Source organism: Littorina saxatilis, linkage group LG16 (assembly GCF_037325665.1).
Source record: "Littorina saxatilis isolate snail1 linkage group LG16, US_GU_Lsax_2.0, whole genome shotgun sequence".
NCBI lineage: Eukaryota > Metazoa > Mollusca > Gastropoda > Littorinimorpha > Littorinidae > Littorina > Littorina saxatilis.
This window is the reverse complement of record NC_090260.1, coordinates 50629064-50631253: the sequence shown is the minus strand read 5'-3', so window position 1 is coordinate 50631253 and position 2190 is coordinate 50629064. Positions and strand designations below refer to the sequence as shown.

Genomic DNA, 2190 nt, shown 5'->3' with positions numbered 1-2190 from the left:
CACACAACACACACACACACAACATACACACACACACACCACACACACAACACACACATACACACACAACACACCCACAACACACACGCACACACAAGATGAACAAAGAAAAGGGAGGCACAACAACCCGAAAATATCTCAGCAAATGAAACACAAAATGATGAAGGCGAAAGTAACAGTGTGCATACCACGTTCATTCAAGGTTCCTGTGTGCTGAGCTCGCCTGAGCAACTTGGCACAGCTGGCGCGTCTTCATCCAGACACACAGCTTTCACGCAGTCGCGGTAGTAGTACCCTAGGGGCTTGTCGGTAAAGACGTTGGTAATACACGAGACTACTCTCCCCACACCGAAGATGTTATCGCACGCCTTGGCGGCTTCCACTTTCTTGGCACAGCCTTGGAGCTCGTCGGCCGCTTCAACGCAGGTTTTGCTGCAAGGTCAACACAACGTTCGGGTGAAGATGTTAAAGAAACAACAATTGTCCTTTGTATAGTTACGTATCTCTGGACTGAGATTTTCGCTGCGAGAACAGACCAACTCCGTCAGGTTAACACGTGTTGCCGTACAACCAACATATTTGTGTCATAAGCACCTTACACGTGTTGTCACACAATCTGGACAACTCTGTCATTTGAACCAAACAATTAAGTTTGTCACACAATCTTGATAACTCTGGAATATAGACCCAACACGTTTTGTCACAAAATCTAGATAACTCTGGAATATAGACCCAACAAGTTTTGTCACAAAATTTAGATAACTCTGGAATATAGACCCAACACGTTTTGTCACAAAATTTAGATAACTCTGGAATATAGACCCAACAAGTTTTGTCACAAAATCTAGATAACTCTGGAATATAGACCCAACACGTTTTGTCACAAAATTTAGATAACTCTGGAATATAGACCCAACAAGTTTTGTCACAAAATTTAGATAACTCTGGAATATAGACCCAACAAGTTTTGTCACAAAATCTAGATAACTCTGGAATATAGACCCAACAAGTTTTGTCACAAAATTTAGATAACTCTGGAATATAGACCCAACAAGTTTTGTCACAAAATCTAGATAACTCTGGAATATAGACCCAACAAGTTTTGTCACAAAATTTAGATAACTCTGGAATATAGACCCAACAAGTTTTGTCACAAAATCTAGATAACTCTGGAATATAGACCCAACAAGTTTTGTCACAAAATTTAGATAACTCTGGAATATAGACCCAACAAGTTTTGTCACAAAATCTAGATAACTCTGGAATATAGACCCAACACGTTTTGTCACAAAATTTAGATAACTCTGGAATATAGACCCAACAAGTTTTGTCACAAAATCTAGATAACTCTGGAATATAGACCCAACACGTTTTGTCACAAAATCTAGATAACTCTGGAATATAGACCCAACAAGTTTTGTCACAAAATCTAGATAACTCTGTGATAAGTACCTAACAAGTTTTGCCTGACCATTAACACAGCTCTTAATGGTCACACACCCCTTTAGCCTAAAAGAAAGAAAGAAAAGAAAAAAGTTTGAAAATATAGAAACACTGATGCACCAGATTGCTCCATTTTTCTTGATTTTTATCAAAGTTTTCCGGAACCCCCCGAGGAGCCGGCCTTTGTCTTCTAAGCAACGGTTTGGGAAATTATATGGGTAATTTGTTGGCTCAGGTTGCACCAGATCGGTCAATTGTCCTTGTTTTGATCCAAAGTTGTCTTCTTAAATTTGCTTTTTGGAAGGTGTGTACTATTAGGTGAAATTGCCTGGCTCAGATTGCACGAGATTGCTCCAATTTCCTTGTTGTTATCAACATTTTGCGGGGGGGGGGGAGGGGGGGGCATGCCCCCGGACCCCCATGGGAGGTTCGAACGCTTAGCGCCCTACACTAAATACTTCGCGTCGTCGAATTGTCCCTAAACGAAATTTGGAAACCCCCCTTTAAAAATGATGTGATCCGCCCCTGCGTGTACACTGGATTGACAAATCCACAGCGATCAAACAAACTCTGCGTTCAATCACCATTGGAAATCCAACGCGGCTTTCTTATTTTTGATAGGCCACTTTTTAGTCAACGTGTCTAGTATTAAGAAAACTCACATTGAAATTAAGGAGTGTACAACGGTCAAGTTCTTGCTCTTTACAGAACAAAACCGTGTGTGTGTGTGTGTGTGTGTGTGTGTGT

General features: G+C 40.9%; 2 protein-coding genes across 4 annotated transcripts in view; one reads left to right on the top strand and one right to left on the bottom strand.

Moving 5' to 3' along the window:
• LOC138951199 (uncharacterized) overlaps positions 1-2190 on the top strand; it is a 155182-nt gene that overhangs the window by 102428 nt on the left and 50564 nt on the right. The gene's annotated exons all lie outside the window — the stretch shown is intronic.
• LOC138951202 (uncharacterized) overlaps positions 183-2190 on the bottom strand; it is a 70553-nt gene continuing 68545 nt past the window's right edge. For all 3 annotated transcript variants that reach the window (XM_070322855.1, XM_070322854.1, XM_070322856.1), the window contains exon 6: positions 183-432. In XM_070322855.1, coding sequence (XP_070178956.1) covers positions 198-432 — 235 coding nt within the window. In that variant the 3' untranslated portion in view covers positions 183-197. The remainder of the gene's footprint in view (positions 433-2190) is intronic.